At 37.6% G+C, this 16590-nt stretch overlaps 2 protein-coding genes across 13 annotated transcripts in view; one reads left to right on the top strand and one right to left on the bottom strand.

Annotated features, from left to right (window-relative positions):
- FGFR1OP2 (FGFR1 oncogene partner 2) overlaps nucleotides 1-6919 on the bottom strand; it is an 86191-nt gene extending 79272 nt beyond the window's left edge. For 4 of the 7 annotated variants that reach the window (XM_012457186.3, XM_012457188.3, XM_012457187.3 and 1 more), the window contains exon 1: nucleotides 6677-6919. The gene's annotated coding sequence lies outside the window, so the exon portion shown is untranslated. The remainder of the gene's footprint in view (nucleotides 1-6676) is intronic. The other 3 variants (XM_012457185.2, XM_012457191.2, XM_012457192.3) reach the window with 1 other exon arrangement.
- Nucleotides 6920-7106: 187 nt separating this feature from the next.
- Nucleotides 7107-16590, top strand: part of INTS13 (integrator complex subunit 13) — a 33966-nt gene continuing 24482 nt past the window's right edge. For 2 of the 6 annotated variants that reach the window (XM_021666861.2, XM_021666859.2), the window contains exons 1-3: nucleotides 7108-7627; nucleotides 8613-8848; nucleotides 11881-11955. In XM_021666861.2, the coding sequence (XP_021522536.1) occupies nucleotides 8624-8848; nucleotides 11881-11955 (300 nt within the window). In that variant the 5' untranslated portion in view covers nucleotides 7108-7627; nucleotides 8613-8623. Of the gene's footprint in view, nucleotides 7628-8612; nucleotides 8849-11880; nucleotides 11956-16590 lie in introns of all 6 variants that reach the window. The other 4 variants (XM_012457181.2, XM_012457178.3, XM_021666862.2 and 1 more) reach the window with 3 other exon arrangements.

The raw sequence follows: 16590 nt of genomic DNA, 5'->3' as shown, positions 1-16590 counted from the left end.
TATTAAGAGAGAACAAGAAAATCTCCAAACATTTGGAAGTTACAACAATGTCCTTCTATATAATAAGTCAAAAAGGAAGTCTCTGGAAATTAGAAGATAGTTTGATCTAAATAAACATGAAAATACAAAATATCAAAAATTTTGGCATGTATGTAAAACTGTACTTTGAAGCAAATTTATAGCATTAAATGCTTATATTAGAAAATTAGAGGCCGGGCGCGGTGGCTCAAGCCTGTAATCCCAGCACTTTGGGAGGCCGAGGCGGGTGGATCACGAGGTCAAGAGATCGAGACCATCCTGGTCAACATGGTGAAACCCCGTCTCTACTAATACAAAAAATTAGCTGGGCACGGTGGCGCGTGCCTGTAATCCCAGCTACTCAGGAGGCTGAGGCAGGAGAATTGCCTGAACCCAGGAGGCGGAGATTGCGGTGAGCCGAGATCGCGCCATTGCGCTCCAGCCTGGGTATCAAGAGCGAAACTCCGTCTCAAAAAAAAAAAAAGAAAATTAGAAATATCTCTAATCAATTATGTAAGCCTCAATCTTTAGGAACTTGGAGAAGAAGAGCAAAATAAACCCTAAGAAAAGCGAAGGCAGTAATAAAGAGTAGAAATCAGTTAAACTGAAAACAGGAAAGCAACAGAGAAAACCCAATGAAATCAAAAGCCAGTTCTCTGAAAAAAATAAAAATGGAAAAACCTCCTGCAAAATGAACTAAGAAAAAAAGAGAGCAGACATAAATTACTAATGGAAACAAAGGATACCAGGAAAGAAGAGATATCACTACAGACCTCTAATTCAATTCAAAGGATAAGTGAATACAATAATAAATTCCACACACATGAATAGGATAATTTAAATGAAATGGATAAATTCTTCAAAAAAAAAAAAAAACAAACTACATAAAGTCACACAAGATGAAACACACAGCTATGAATAGTCCTATTATAACTACTTTAAGAAACTGAATTTGTAATTAGAAATCTTCTGCAAAAAAATCTCCAGACCCAGATGGCTTCAAGGACAAATTCTTTCATGCATTTAAAGAAGAAATAACACCAATATTACACAGTCTCTTAAAAAAAAAAAACTAGAAGAAAATACTTGTACATTTAAACTCGTAAAATGATGGCAGTATTACTGATACCAAAACCAAAGATAATACAAGAAAACCACGGACTAGTATCCTTCATTAACATAAATGAAAAACCCGTAAGAAAATATTAGTAACTCAAATCAGCAACATGTAATGAGAGTAATATACCATGACTAATTGGAGTTTATTCCAGATTCAAGTCTGTCTCAGTTTTCAAAAATCAGTGTAATCCACCGAAGAAGAAAACCACTTAGGCATACCAAATGGAATATTACAAAAAAATTCAGCATCCTTTCATAATACAAATTTTTTGCAAGCTAGGACTAGAAGATGATTTTTTTTAAACTGAGAAAGGGCATTTTCAGAAAGCTTAACAGCAAACATCACAATTCATAATCAAAGAGTGACTGCTTTCCCAATAAAATTAGGAACAAGGGAAGGATGTCTCCTATCACGTCTTGTTCAATATTAGTGCAATAAGGCTAGGAAGGAGAGGAAAAAGCATAGATTGGAAAAGAAGAAATAACACTGCCCCTTTTCACAGCCAACATTGTTGTCTGCATAGAAAACCCCAAAGAATTAAAAAAAAAAAAAAACTCCTAAAACTAATACATCATTTTAGCAATGTCACAGGATACAAGCACAAGAATCAACTGTTTTTCTATATTACAATAGGAAAAAAAAACCTGGAAAAGAAAAAAAAAACAAACCCCGAGATTCCTGGACATAAATTAAAACATATGCAAAATCTGTTTGCTGATAACTACAAAATGCTAATGAAAGAAACTAAAGAGGATCTAAATAAATTAAACATACTGTGTTCATGGACTAGAAGACTCACCATAGTAGAGATGTTTTCTTTTTCTTTCTTTTTTTTGAGACAGTCTTACTCTGTTGCCCAGGCTGCTGGAGTGCAGTGATGCTATCTTGCCTCACTGCAACCTCCAGCTCCCAGGTTCAAACGATTCTCTTGCCTCAGCCTCCTGAGTAGTTGGGATTACAGGCGTGTGCCACCATGCCCAGCTAATTTTTGCATTTTTAGTAGAGACAGGGTTTTGCCATGTTGGCCAGACTGGACTCGAACTCCTGACCTCAAGTGATCCTCTTGCTTCGACCTCCCAAAGTGCTGGGATTAGGGTAGAGGCGTGAGCCACCACACCTGGCTGAAATGTCAAGTTTTCTATAACTGTTCTACAGACAGTGCAATTTCCAATCAGGACTTTTTAGAGAAAGTGACAAGCTAATTCTGAAATTTCTATGGAAATGCAAAGAAACTAGATAACAACAAAACAACTATGAAAACAAACAAAGTTGGAGAAACTATTTGTTTTCACACTACCAAAGTTTAAGATTTACTATAAAGCTACTGCAGTCAAGATGGAATAGAGCTGATAGAGACAGAACAGGTTTAGAAACAGGGCCATAGAAAAATGGCCAACTGATTTTTGAAAAAGGTGCAAAGGCAAGTCAAAGATTTGTTCAACAAATGTTGTTGGAAGAACTGGATATCTATATGCCAAAAGTTTAACCCCAACATAATTCTTACACTTTATGCAAAAATTAACTCAAAATTGACCATAAGTCTAAATGTAAAATTAAAAACAGTAACATTTCTAGGAAAAAAATAAGAGAAAATCTTTGTGACCTAGGGTTAGGCAAAGGTTTTTGTAAACATGATACTAAAAGTATAATTCATAAAAGAAAAATTTGATAAACTGGACCTCGTCAAAATCACAAACTTTTGCTCTGGGGAAGACACTGCTTAGAGAGTTTGAAAAGACAAGATACAACTGAGAGAAGATATTTTCAAATCACTTATCCAGCAAAGGATTTGTATCTAGAATACATAAAAATCTCTCAAAACAATAAGAAAATAATCCAAATAAAAATGAACAAAATACTCTACTAGTAAACCAAAAAGATATGAATAAGAAACACGAAAAGATGTTCAACTCATTAGCCATTCGAGAAACGCAGATAAAACCTGATGAAAACCATGATGAAACCTGCCTATTAAAATGACTATTTCTGTATCAATACCACATTGCCTCAAATTTAACAGCTATAAAATAAACTCTCACTATCTACTATCTAATATGGATAAGTCACTATTCTTCAAAATTGCTTCACCTATTCTTTGCCTTCTCTCTAACCTAATTCTAACCAAAGGGATCTCTAGAATACCCCAGAGGAAAATCAAACTTCTAGGCAATAATTTCAACAAACTGTTGGTAGCTTTCTGAATCTGAGCAACACTAACCTTATACTGTCATTTGGGCAAGAGGACAAGTTTTACACTCATTTTACCAATGAGGAAATAGACGCATGGATTCCAAATCTAAAAAGCCAAATGATAGCACCAAAAAGCAAGAAAAGAGCCGAACTAGTACCAAAAATAGAACTTCTGATCCCCAGTCCAGTGTTCTATTCTTGAGCCAAGTTGAATTCCCAGGGTCCAACAGCTTTTTACCTATATAGAAACCATCTCAATCTCATTAGGTTGGGGGGGGGGGGAAGCAAATTCCCTTACCCTACCCCACAAATGGACCATGAAAGATATTACGAAAAGTTTTTTGAGTCAGCCATAGAAAAGAAATGGGAATGTATATGAAATTTTAAAGAATAAAAAAATTTCAAATGTTTTCCAGACATAAAAGCCTAGCAACCATTTTAATTAGGTGTCACAGTTAATTATAAGATCAATGAATGTTTACGGATAGGCTTTTTAAAATCGTAATTAACATCCACTTTATGAAAAACACTCTCTCTTCTCTAGACTGCACAATGAAATACAAAATGAACTACATTTAAAATTTGTTTTAACTGTAAAAACTTACCTATCCAGGGAAAGGAATTATAAACAACAGATAGCTCATAGCATAATTTTATTAGCACTTCAGAAAATCAGTGACAACAGTTTCTAAGAACTTGCATGTTCATTTCCTGTATGTGAAACCACACAAAAGTTTGAATATTTTATAATATGCATTTACTTTATCACCTTTTTTGAAGACCATTGTGCTTCCCCTCTTTTTTGGCCAGGAAGTAGAGTAGGAGGAAGACTGTTTTCCAAACTCTAACAAGTTTCAAATTTTAAAAACAGACTTCAGTAAAAAAGGAATTATTCTAAACTTTTCAACCTATTTTTATAGTGCCTATCTTAACTAGCCATAATACACTTACTTACGTTATTTTCTATAGGTAGTTTCAAATTACAGGTGAATATTTTTTTAATCAAGTTTAAAAAAATTTTTTTTCTTTTCTGCATTAGTCATATTCTCGCCCACTTTACCACCCAAAGACTTTTGCAGTCAGACTCCTGGCAGAAGGTTTAGAACATTCTGCTGCTGATAAAAGAGAAACCACCACCCACCCAAGACAGCAATTGCCAGCTGTTTTTTGGTTAAGAAAAATTTAAGGAAATTTAAGTCAAAATTTTTAAGCCAACCACAGAAAATAAATGGGAATATGTATGAAATATAAGAGAATTTTTAAAGAATAAAAAAAATTTCGAATGTTTTCCAGATAATAAAAGCCTAGCAATCATTTTAAGTAGGCATTACATTAATTATAATATCAATGAATGTTTACAGATTGGAAACTCTTCTGTTTCCCTTAACTGCAAGTAAACTACTCCTACCACTACAGAAATACAAAGAAATATTCTGACTACTGATATACCCTGGATGTGTCTTTAAATGTCAAGAATCTAGTTTAAATTTTTTTCATGTTCGGGTTATTCGTCTCTAATATTAATTAGTACATAATATGAACTGACCCATATGAAAATAAAAAAATTAAAAGTATAGTTATGGTTTTCATAGAAACCTATAATCGTAAGAAAGAAACAATGCATGCAAATTACATATAAAAATAAGCATTGATACAGGCATATCATTGTATCTGAAAGCAAAGAAAATTTTCACTGTCCTTGAAAATAGTGGAATGAATACATGTTTGGAACTGTACACGTTCTGAAGAAAATTAATTTTTAAAGTTGGAAGAAAGGCTTTGGAAGTAATGGTGCTGGAGGATTTTTTTTTTTTTTTTAAATACACGTTCCCTTAGAATTGTGGCTGAATTTAAGTTTTATATACAAACAATTATGACAATTCAGGAAGGAACTAACCTAATCTAAACCAGTTATTTCTAACCTACAGGATAAGGAGTCAGTGGAAGAGTTGCCTGAATGCACATACCCCAAGCACTGTCTGTAGTCTAAAACATTTCTGCTCCATTTTTCTAACATAAACAGATATTATAAAAATAAAATACAAAATCATTTAAAAGCATAGTAGTTTTCTGTCATAAATAATTTCGATCAGCAATTACTAAAAGTACAATTGCGTAAGTGTAGGGTTTCTCATATTCAAAACAGGTGAGGGGCCTTTAAGCTAATGCACAAAGTTCCTTCTGGCTCCAAAATTCTTTAATTTTAAAAAATGAAGAACTCTTAACGGTGAATTCTTTAGAACTATTCCATTTCTGTAAGCATACATATGTATATATGAATAATGCTTGCTACGTGCCAAGCATTGGACTGTTTTTCAGAGATGAGTAAGACATGATTCCAGACCCAGGTTCAAATTGGCAGGAGAGACAGATACATAAACAAATAATACAACAATAAATACTGCAGAAGAAATGTTTTAGACACGTTGGGAACACGGCGGTATCAATTCACCTGCAGGAGTCTGAGAAGACAAGGATTTATGATTTGGGTTTTGATAGGTGGTAAAACAGGAACAGTAAGCATTCTAGACAGATGGTACTGCATGTACAAAAGTACAGAGTTGTCAAAGCGCATGGCATGTTTGAGGAAACAGCCAGTAGAGTCTGGTATGGTCAGATATTAAAGCAAGACTAAAAGGTAAAATGGATTGGGACAGACTGTAAAAGATCCTGAATGATGATGTACTTAACAATTAGGATTTGATTCTGTCAGCAATATGGTTACTACAAAGTTTAAGGGAAGAAGAGAGATAAATATGTATTTTAGAATAACTCTATGGAAGGATTATAGTAGGGAAACCAGTGTAGGGCAAGGGGCAACTAGAGTAATTCTGGCGAAAGAAAAAAGAGTACAGTGCAGTGAGTGGAAATGAAGAACAAAGAATGATTCCTGGTTTTCTAGTTCGGATAACAGGACAAATAAGGAACCATTATCAGGGATGGGATAGAGAAGGACGACAGGATGAGAACCAGAAAAGAGTAATGCCCCTTGGAGAGCAGTTTCAAGAAACAAGTTATCTTCATCAAACGCTGCTAACAGTTGACTGAAAGGGTCCCCCGTCCGGTGGTGAGGTCGCAGGTGGGTAAGGCAGGAAGAAAGGAGATACGGAAGATGTTATCTGCTAACAGGGTTAGGGCCAAGGCTTTTCATTAAACTTTCTGAATCGCAGCTTCATTAAGAGGAGCTCGGAGCGGGGGGACGCAGAGAAAAAGTCCGGCTCCCAGGAGCCGGGAGCCCGCGGCTGGAAGCCGGCGCCGGTGGTTCTAGAGGTGCAAGGCACCGGCCTCAACGAAGGACGCCCGCGACTCGCCCACCACCGCTCCTGTCCCTGGATTTAGTCTACTTACTCTCCTCTTAGTCCCTCGCAGGCGTCAGCTGTGGCGATCCGAGGACTCAATGCCTCAACCAACCCGGACCTATGCACCCAAGGGAAGAGACTTTGCGCCCCTAATCCGCCTCCTCAGCGAGCAGACGCAGAACAGGACCGAGGCAGCGGAGGGGTGGCCGGGAGGCCAGTGGTGTTCAGCCCCATCACCGGCTGGGGAGACACCTCCGCCTACCGCCTCCGACCGTCGCGCCCGAAGGACTCCAGCCTCGCGAGATTTCCTTCCTCGCGTTACGGTGGGGCAGAGCCGACCCCTCGCCGGTTTGCGCGAGCAGGCGGGGCGGGGCCCTTTTATGTCCCTCCCTAGTCCTCCCCTCTCAGGTTTTCACTCGGCCTCTCGCAAAGTCTCGCGAGTTTTTCCAGGGGAAAGCGGCCTGGGTGGAGAGACCGAGAAGGGGAGACCAAGTGGGTGGGCCCTACGTTTAGAGTGCCGTGGCTGGTTTAGCCAGTGCTGTGGTTGGTACTTCGCTGTTTGGGAGGCTTTCATTCAGGTCGCCCAGATCCTTCTTCCCAATGGGTGACTGGGAAAATTAGCGGGTGGAAAATCTCGAGGGGTGGAGGCTTTTTTCTTCTCCTTGGCCCCGCCCTCTTCCTGTTCGGCGACGGAGGCGCCTGGCCCTCCGAGGGGGAAGGGAGGCTTGGTGGGGTGGTGGGGGTTGGCTATCGGAGAGCGCTGTGCGCACGCGTGAGCCCGAGTGTGTGAGAGTGTGCACGCGCACGCGCTCCCCTGCACTTAGGAAGCCTGGGAAGGACCGGTGTGCTAGGAGATGATCGGGGAAAGCATAGTCCCCTGTCTGTGACACCAGACACTCCCGACTGTGCGCTGACTCTCCCCACCCAGCCAGCAGCCTTTTCCAGAGAGGCTGTGGTCCATAGCCTCTGTTCGTTTTCACTTCCAGGACCAGGCACGAAAGTAAGCGAACCTCGAACCTGAGGTCTTCCCTATCCACTCACCTTGTATTTTCCACCCTCCACCCTCCAGCAAAGTGGGTCTAGAAGGTTTCTCAAAGAGTTTTGCATGAAGGGGAGATACGTCTGAAAGCAGGAGGTGAAAATAGCTGGATCTTAACAAGTCAGTTCGTTTTGATGAACACTTTGGCTTTGCTTGCCATGTGCTTTTCGAATGTGAATTGTCTATTCAGTATAAGATTTTGTTAGCAAAGCAGGGGAGTACCATATGCTCTGTTTTAATAAGAAAAAGTTTTAAAAGTTCTTCCTCCACACCAGTGTGATGGTAGCAACTAAGTTTTTCTGGTGTGCCTGGTAAATTACTGTGATGTTTCAAAAGCTAAGGGAAGAGTGTGAAGTTGGGGTGCTTATCTTAAGGCGAAGAGCTGATGTGCGTTATCTTAGGAGATGTTCATCTTTGTTTTGGCCTTTTCTTTTGCTGTCACTCCTCTTTCCTGTTAATTCCTCACTCCTAATCCCCAGTCCCCCTTTTTTCAGAAATCTTCAAACATTTTCCTTGGAGGATCCCAAAAATGCTTTCTTGGGGTTTATATGTGACTAATGACAATTAACAAGGATCATAAAAGTGTATTTGAAGAGTATTTGTCATTATGTTTGGTATATGTAAGGGAATCAAATGTAGTTAAATGTCAAAATGTTTTCTTCTAACAGTTTTAAGTTCCTTTTAAAAGCAAAATCAAAAACGTATGCACTGGTAATTTTGTCAGTGCCTGGTAGAGTGACAGCCTAATATGGTGTATTGATACAGTTGCTTTCTGGTTATGACCTAATTAAACTGTCCTTTGTGGACAGATTTCTTTGAACATATTATTCGTATTCCCTACCAAATCTTCTTGAGGGAAAGACAGTCTTCTTGAGAAAATTAGAAAAAATTCAAGATATTAAATGTTATGTATAAATATTTGGCTAATATATTTTTCCCCTTACAGGTTAAAACAAAATGAAGATTTTTTCTGAATCTCATAAAACAGTGTTTGTTGTGGATCACTGCCCTTACATGGCAGAATCATGCAGGCAGCATGTCGAGTTTGATATGCTGGTGAAGAATAGAACCCAAGGAATCATTCCTTTGGCCCCCATATCTAAATCATTGTGGACTTGCTCAGTAGAATCTTCCATGGAATATTGTAGAATCATGTATGATATATTTCCTTTCAAAAAGCTGGTGAGTGTAAAATACAAACAAAATCATGATTTTGGGGATGTACTTAATTGCATAAATGATTTTTTTTTTGTATATGAATTTGCTATAGATTATGACTTCAATACTTAAAAATGTGGTACAGGACGCTGCCCTTTGGGATTAATATATAATGGATATTTAATTGGGGCCAGTAATAATAACAGCTAACAATTATTGAGCACTTACATGTGCCAGACTTATTTCAAAATGCTTTGTATTTATTAATTTCTTTAATTCTCATAACAGTCCTATTAGGTAGGCACTGTAATTATTGAAGCAATATTCAAAATCTATAACAACCAGTGTAGAACACAGGCTGACCATTGAGAGCTGTTGTCAAACTGTGCTGGCATGTATCAGCTGAGTGTCTTATTTATCGCTTCCTGTTGTAGATACAGAAACTGAGATAAAGAGAAGAAACTTGTCCTAAGTCACATAGTTACTTAGAGGCAGAGCCAGAATTTGAACCTAAGCTGGCTGGGTGCTTGTAGTTTTAGCGAATATATACTAAACTGCTGTACGGTTTAGACATATTAGAAAGAAATACCTTTAAGAGTACAGAGTGGAAATAGTTTATCAGTAAGAAGAGAAATTGATGATTGATAGAAATTCCAGGTATTAAAGTTATCTTAGATGTCTGATTTTGGGAAACTCATTTGGTTAGCCACAAGTGGAAGACTTGTTTTCTGTCTTAGCAGCCTAGGCTGGGACCTAGCCAATTCTTTTTTTTTTTTTTTTTTTTTTTTTTTTTTTTTTTTTTTTTTTTATTGCATTTTAGGTTTTGGGGTACATGTGAAAAACATGCAAGGTTGTTGCTTAGGTGCATATGTGGCAGTGTGATTTGCTGCCTTCCTCCCCTTCACCCATATCTGGCATTTCTCCCCATGCTATCCCTCCCCAATTCCCCACCCCCCCGCTGTCCCCCCCCACTCCCCCACAACAGACCCCCATGTATAGTGCTCCCCTCCCTGTGTCCATGTGTTCTCCTTGTTCAACACCCGCCTATGAGTGAGAACATGTGGTGTTTGATTTTGTGTTCTTGTGTCAGTTTGCTGAGAATGATGGTTTCCAGGTTCATCCATGTCCCTACAAAGGACGCGAACTCCTCGTTTTTAATGGCTGCATAATATTCCATGGTGTATATGTGCCACATTTTTCCTGTCCAGTCTATCATCGATGGGCATTTGGGTTGGTTCCAGGTCTTTGCTATTGTAAACTGTGCTGCTATGAACATTCGTGTGCATGTGTCCTTATAGTAGAACGATTTATAATCCTTTGGATATATGCCCAGTAATGGGATTGCTGGGTCAAATGGAATTTCTATTTCTAGGTCCTTGAGGAATCGCCACACTGTTTTCCACAATGGTTGAACTAATTTACACTCCCACCAACAGTGTAAAAGTGTTCCTATTTCTCCACATCCTCTCCAGCATCTGTTGTCTCCAGATTTTTTAATGATTGCCATTCTGACTGGTGTGAGATGGTATCTCAATGTAGTTTTGATTTGCATTTCTCTAATGGCCAGTGATGATGAGCATTTTTTCATATGCTTGTTGGCCTCATGTATGTCTTCTTTTGTAAAGTATCTGTTCATGTCCTTCGCCCACTTTTGAATGGGCTTGTTTGTTTTTTTCTTGTAAATCTTTTTTAGCTCGTTGTAAATTCTGGATATCAGCCCTTTGTCAGATGGGTAGGCTGCAAAAATTTTTTCCCATTCTGTTGGTTGCCGATTCACTCTATTGACTGTTTCTTTTGCTGTGCAGAAGCTGTGGAGTTTGATTAGGTCCCATTTGTCAATTTTGGCTTTTGTTGCCAATGCTTTTGGTGTTTTGGACCTAGCCAATTCTTAGACTGAGGAAGGTAGGGCGGTAGAGTAAAGGTGAACATAGTCCAATATTATACATTCAGATATATTCCAAATTAAAATATAAGCTCTTCTTAAAATTTGTGTACATTCTATGTAAGATAAAAATATATAATGAGAGGGCATATAATTGATTTAGAGCACAGGCATGGTCAGCTACCAGCGGTGTGACTTTGATCATTTCTTAATCTCTCCAAGCCTCAGTTTCCTCCCATGTAAGTATAACATTTGCTTCCTTGTTGTAAGCTTTAAAAGAGGTAAATCTAAGTAAAGTGGCTTGTAAAATATGTCCCTGTCAGATAAGCCTTGGAAGAGAAGACCAATTATCAAACTTTTGGGGAAGGAAGGAAAACTGGTATTTCATGGATGTATAGGAAAAAAGATCATAGTGTCCAGAGTAAACAAAGAAATCTAACCTTCTACCCAAAAAGGAACATGGGTCAGAATTATCATTTGATAAGTTTTCAAAAATGTTTCTTGTCATTATCTTACCTGATAGCAGGTAATATCAAATTTTCAAATTTGCATTTTTACTTTAAAACTTAGCAGAAAGTCCATATCCATTATTTTGGCTTTCAGTGCCCTATATGATACAGCTCCTGTCTATTTCTCTGAATTTGTCTCCTCCCCAACTGCCTGCTCTGACTTTCACCCTTTCAAGGGTATATGCTTAGAGGACTTTGCATTTATTGTTTGCTGTACCCAGATTGTCTGTCCCTGACTTTTATGGTGGCTGATTTCTTTCATTCATTTTGGATTGCCTTCAGTTACCGCTTCTATGGAGAGCCCTTCTCTGACCACCCAATCTAAAGTAGTAGCTAACTTATTTTTCATAGTGTTTATCACTCTCTGAAATTATCTTGTTCATTTATATGTTTGTATTCTGCCCACAGTGCCCTCTGTCCCAGTAGACTCCCCTCCCCTGACTCTCCCCACATAGTGAGTGACAGAACTTTTTTATTCATCACTCTATTCCCATATACCCAGTGCCAGCAGTAGCACCTGGCATGTATTATACATTGTGTAACTATAAAATGAATGAATGAATGAATCAGTGAAACAGTGTTAGAAATTGCATATTATTTTAAAATATGTTACTGATTGAGTGAAATTAGAGTTGAACACTAATTGTTTCTTTGGAATCTATTAGGTGAATTTTATTGTGAGTGACTCTGGAGCACATGTTTTAAATTCTTGGACTCAAGAAGACCAAAATTTACAGGAGGTATGGTTAGATTTTGAGCTGTGGCCATTTGTAAAAATATCTAAATGTGGTAATGCTTTTTAAAAAATGACCAATTTTTTAAATCACTCTAGTATTTGCATATAGTGTTAAAATGCCAAGTAATATTAAAAGAAAACAGCTATCTCCATTCTAGTCTTTGCCTACACCCAGCCCCCCCAACCAAACTTCCATTTTTAGTGGTTGTTGTATTTACTTCCAGATTTCTAAATAACGTGTTTTTATTCCTGTTTATTGAGTTCTCTGTTTATCTACTTATTTATTTATTTATTTTGAGTCGGAGTCTCGCTGTCACTCAGGCTGGAGTGCATTGCGTGATCTTGGCTCACTGCAACCTCTGTCTCTCAGGTTCAAGCGATTCTTTTGCCTAAGCATTCCAAGCTCGATCTACAGCTGGGACTACAGGCATGTGCCACCAAGCCTGGCTAATAGAGTATGTTTTAGTAGAGACAGGGTTTTGCCATGTTGGCCAGGCTGGTCTCGAACTCCTGACCTTCATGTGTATAATGCCTGCCCCCTTCTCTTGTGTTCTCAATATGAAATATATCACAATTTTTGGTAATTTCAAAGTTACATGTTTGCATAATAACATCTATATAAAGTATTATTCACTGTTAAGCCAAGTAATGTATATGATTATTTCCTTATACAGCTGTTTATTTCTGGAATTATTTGTTATTTCTGTTTTTTCCCCTTCATGTGTTTTGTTTTCATAATATCCATTACTGCTTTTCCTCATGCTCCTACAAAACTGCCCAATATTTTGATCATTAATGTGTTAGATAGTTCAGCAGTTTGATTTTGTCCCCTGAGGAGCTTCTTGGAGCACAGTCTTCTGCTCCAGTTTGAACTGGCTGCTTTCTAGGCCCACTGAACTGCTGTCATCCTTCTCTTCCTATTTCTCAGATCCCATTTTTTCCCTCTCTTTGTCTTTATGTAATCTTTTGTTTTGGTAGAACGTAACCTCTGGAATTCCTGTAGTTTACCTTGCCCTTTGCTGATACTTTGGATGTAGAAATTTCATGTTGGAAATAACATTTTCCCAAAATTTTGAGGGCATTATATACTCCACAAAATTGTAAGTTTTATAGCCTCCAATGTTGAAAAGTCTAACACCATTTTTCTCTATAATTTCTCCCTGAAAGCTGTTAGAATCTCAGTGATGTGCCTTGCTGTTGATCCATTCTCATCCATTGTGCTAGGCTTCATATTTTACAGGAAAATTTCCCTGCATTGTTTCATTGATAATGTTCTTGTCTCTGTGTCTTTCAAGAATACTCATTCCTGGAATGTTAGACGTCCTGCATTAAATTCCTTACTCTTTTTCTTACTGATCATCTCATTGTCAGTCACTCTGCTTTTTTTGAAGCTTTTAATCCTTCTATAGAACTCTTTACTTGATTGTATGTTTAATTTCCAAGAACTTTGACCTATACTCTAATTATGTCTGTTTTCATCATATCCTTTTCTTGTTTTATGGGTATAGTTTTACCTGCAAGTATTAACATTAGTTTATTTGACATTTTCTTTTGTCCCTTTTGTGTTCCCACAGTTCTTTTCTTGGTGAGGCTTTTATTAAATGCCTGCTGACACTTAGCTAGGCAGTCTTATTTAAAAGCAAGGCACTAAATGGCAGATTAGAAAATCTGCACATTGTGGAGTAGGTATCGTTGACTATACTTCATTGTAGTTTAAGCTGATTGTTTGCACTAGGGGACCTCCAAATATTGGAGTTGACGGATGGTCTCTCTGGGACTGTTCAGGGTCTCCAGATCTCTTCTACTCATTTATCTGTATGCTATAAACTTGGTTGTCAGCTCTTTGGGGGCCGGGAGAGGGTAAGTTACATTTCCTCTGTAGCATTAGCCATATTTCTGATGCACCATAAGCCTCACATAGATAGTGGCTACTGTATTGGACAGCACAGATAGAGAACATTTTCATCATCACAGTAAGTTGTATTGGGCAGTAATGATTTAGTATTTTATCTTTACTCTCTTAATGTGCTTTTGGTATCCTGTTTGATATATGCTTTATCCATATATCCATGTTTGATACCTTTCATGTTCAGTTCTTTCAAAGAATGTGATTCTGTATCTTTTGGGGTAGGGGTCAGGTAGTTACTTACATGGGTAGGATGTAAGTAAGATCTGGGAGTCACGTTGTTCCTTAAACTGACTTCAGACTATTGACATTTTTAGTATCTTGCCTCACCCCTGCTTTGTTTGGTAATTTGTGCCTCCAGTTCGTGAACTTCTTCTGGATTCTATTTTGCCTTTTGCCTTCTTCTGGCACTTAGATTTCTGTGCATTCAGTCCTATTAAGTTCATCACCACTCTTTCATTCATTTTTGTACATCTTTGTTACATCTCTTGTTTATTGTTGTCTCTTCTTCCATTCTCTTCATGCTTGTAGTTTATGCTTTCTTTTTTGGTTTATATTTTTTGTTTTTGAGGTGGAGTTTCACTTGTCACCCAAGCTGGAGTGCAATGGTGCTATCTCGGCTCACTGTAACCTCCGCCTCCTGAGTTCAAGCAGTTCTTCCTGCCTCAGCCTCCCAAGTAGCTGGAATTACAGGCATCAGGCTAATTTTTGTATTTTTAATAGAGTTGAGGTTTCACCATGTTGGCCAGGCTGATCTTGAACTCCTGACCTCAGGTAATCCACCCACCTCAGCCTGCCAAAGTGCTGGGATTACAGGTGTGAGCCACCGCACCAAGCCCTGGTTTATGTTTTTTAAAAAGTAAAATCCCTTCTATTTTAGTGGAGGAAGCAGAAATCAACTCATGCTCAACCAGTTAGGTTTACGTTTTAACACTGTCTAAAAATACTGAGTTATTAGTAGCTTATGTTCTTTGCCATTATTTAGTTGGGTAGAAGACTTCAGTTTATTAGATTTTTTATTGATGAATATGAACAACACGAGAAACAGGCTTTAGTGAAATAATTGAATACATTATTTGAATTATTTTATGTCAAAATTTTTTTGTTAATGGGTGTATACAGTGGTAACAAGCCCATCTGAGGTTTCATTTTTTAATTTTTTGTTGGTTTTCTTTTTCTTTTTTTAAAATTTTATTTATTTTATTTTTCTCTGAGGTGAGTTTTAAATAGAGCACTTTTAAGGAAATGTGTTTTATCATACTGCTTGGACTTAAAATGTTTGTGATTAGTATTGTAAGATATATAAACATAGCTAGCCTTTTACTCTTTTGAGGTAATTCACTCAAGTAGGCTTTCATTGGCTTGGCTTTGCACTAATATCATTCCAGAATGTTCTTAATATACTGTTACTTGAAAAAGCAATTTTAAGAATTCCATACATTTCCACTGTACTGTCTTTTTTAAATACTGTGAAAGAAGCATTTACGTTTTTCAAGGGGTACTGTGAAAGAAGTGTGAAGGCTTTCTAGCAGTATATGAATAAAAACAAGTACAAATCTGTATAGATTTCTTCCTATTGACTGCACCTCTGCAGTGCAGTAAAGGCATGCATTTGATGGATAGGGGTGCTGATCATAAAGGAATTCCTATTTCTTTCTGCTTTCTCAAGGTGAAGGTACATGATATCTCATTCATTGCTTTTAAATTGTGAATGGAGGGGGAAACTTCTGTTGTGAAAGCAACTATGTGGCAAATCACTGGTGTTCAAGAATATGTAAAAGAATTTACATTTTGTATAAATTATGTATAATCTTGTCTATGTTTAATGTTTAGCTTTGGTTATCCATGTAACACCTTTTCCACATGTTACACCTTTCTGTGTCTCTATGTCTATCCTATGCCGGTACCACACTATCTTGATTACCATTGCTTTGTAGTAAGTTTTAAAAATAGGAAGTGTGACTCTTCTTACTTTGTTCTTTTTGAAGATTGTTTTGGCCAGTCTGGGTCCCTTGCAATGTCATGAATTTTAGAATCACCTTATTAATTTCCACAAAGAAGTTGGGGATTATGTTGACACTGTAGGTCAGTTTGGATAATATGACCATCTTAACAATATTAACTCTTCCAATCCATGAGCATGGTATGCTTTTTTCCTTTGTTTAGTTCTTTAATTTCTTTCAACAATGTTTTGTTATTTTCAGAGTATGTTTTATACTTCTTGTTAAATTTACTTCTAAGTATTTTATTTTTGATCCTGTTTAAAGTGGGATTTTTAAAAACAATGTCGTCTTCAGATTGTTCATTACATTTATATAGAAATACAGTTGGTTTTGTGTAGTAATCTTGTATAGTACAGGCTTGCCGAACTTGTATTTGAGTTATAATAGTTTTTTAGTGGATTCCTTGGGATTTTGTAAATACGGGATCATGTCATCTGCAACATAAAAGTAGTTTTACCTTTTTCTTTCCAATCTGGATTGCATCCTCTCTCCCTTCCTCCCTCTCTTTCCCTCTCTATCTTTCTCTTTCTTCCTTCTATCCTCTTCCTTCCCCTCCCTTCCTGCCTTCTAGCCTTCTTTCCTTTTTCCTTCTTTCTTATCTTTCTTTCTTTCTCTGTCTCTTTCTCATCTCTTTCTTTCCTTTCTTTCATCTCTCTCTTCATCACCCAGGCTAGAGTTTGGTGACTTAACTCCTGGGCTCAAACGCTCCTTCTCCCTCAGCCTTCTGAGT

Source organism: Aotus nancymaae, unplaced genomic scaffold, assembly GCF_030222135.1.
Source record: "Aotus nancymaae isolate 86718 unplaced genomic scaffold, 86718_ANA_hifiasm-v0.15.2.pri h1tg000016l, whole genome shotgun sequence".
NCBI lineage: Eukaryota > Metazoa > Chordata > Mammalia > Primates > Aotidae > Aotus > Aotus nancymaae.
Note: the sequence above shows the minus strand (reverse complement) of the source record. Positions and strands in the feature narration are given on the sequence as shown.